The sequence below is a fragment of the Chrysochloris asiatica genome, unplaced genomic scaffold (genome assembly GCF_000296735.1).
Source record: "Chrysochloris asiatica unplaced genomic scaffold, ChrAsi1.0 scaffold00052, whole genome shotgun sequence".
Classification (NCBI taxonomy): Eukaryota; Metazoa; Chordata; class Mammalia; order Afrosoricida; family Chrysochloridae; genus Chrysochloris; species Chrysochloris asiatica.
Window position 1 is genome coordinate 3,109,611 of NW_006408570.1, and position 909 is coordinate 3,110,519.

A 909-nucleotide genomic window follows, 5' to 3' on the forward strand; every position below is an offset into this window, starting at 1 on the left:
AGGATCAAGTAAAGGATACAATCATTCAGAAGAAGAAATCCTTCAGAATACCTTCATTGTTGTTGTTGTTAAGTGCTGTCAAGTCTGTTCTGACTCATAGCAACTCTGAATAGGATTTACAAGGAGTGGCTGGTGAGTTCAAACTGCCAGGCTTGAGGTTAAGCCAACCTTGACATTGAGTGCTTTTCCTATGGCACCGCACCACGATTCCCCAGAATGGCTTTAGAATAAATAAATTTTCAAAAGGCTTTTTGGAGCTTTCAACCAGAGCTGCCATCTTGCAGTTATCCACCAAAATGACAAACAAAGGGAAAGCAGCGGGGCACCTGCTGTATGTTCTCCAGGCCTTTCAGAAAACATGGGATCATTCCTGTGGCCACATACATTCGAATCTACAAGAAAGCCAATATTGTGAACATCAAGGGAATGGGCACAGTTAAAAATGGCATGCCCCACAAATGTTACCATAGCAAAACCGGAAGAGTCTACAATGTGACCCAGCATGCTGTTGGCATTGTGAACAAGCAAGTCAAGGACAAGATTCTTGCCAAGAGAATTAATGTGTGCATTGAGCTTATTAAGCACTCTAAGAGCCAAGAGAGCTTCCTGAAACTACTGAAGGAAAATAATCAGAAAAAGAAGGAAGCCAAATAGAAAAGTGCCATTTTGTGAGAACCAATGAAGATGAGCCTGAGCTGCTGGAACATATTCCCTATGAATTCATGGCATAACAGGGGTGAAATAAAGATGTTTGAGGTGTACAAAAAAAATTTTTTAAAGGCAATTAGAGGAGAGTGAAGAGCCCAGCTAATAAGAAGAGAGGGCATATGCACAAGAATACCCACACTTGCAGATAATACACACTTGACCTGGCTTCAATGATTTGATGATCACAGCTCAACTAGAAGA

At 41.3% G+C, this 909-nt stretch overlaps 1 protein-coding gene across 1 annotated transcript; it reads left to right on the plus strand.

Annotated features, from left to right (window-relative positions):
• The first annotated feature begins 333 nt into the window (after positions 1-333).
• On the plus strand, positions 334-654 carry LOC102819879 (60S ribosomal protein L21-like). The gene has a single exon (XM_006862989.1). It carries the CDS (start codon positions 334-336, stop codon positions 652-654), a length of 321 nt encoding a protein of 106 aa, XP_006863051.1.
• The last annotated feature ends 255 nt before the right edge of the window (positions 655-909 follow it).

Bases quoted from the DNA above. Each gene is read 5' to 3' on its own strand.
- LOC102819879 (XM_006862989.1), top strand. From the start codon at position 334: ATGTTCTCCAGGCCTTTCAGAAAACATGGGATCATTCCTGTGGCCACA.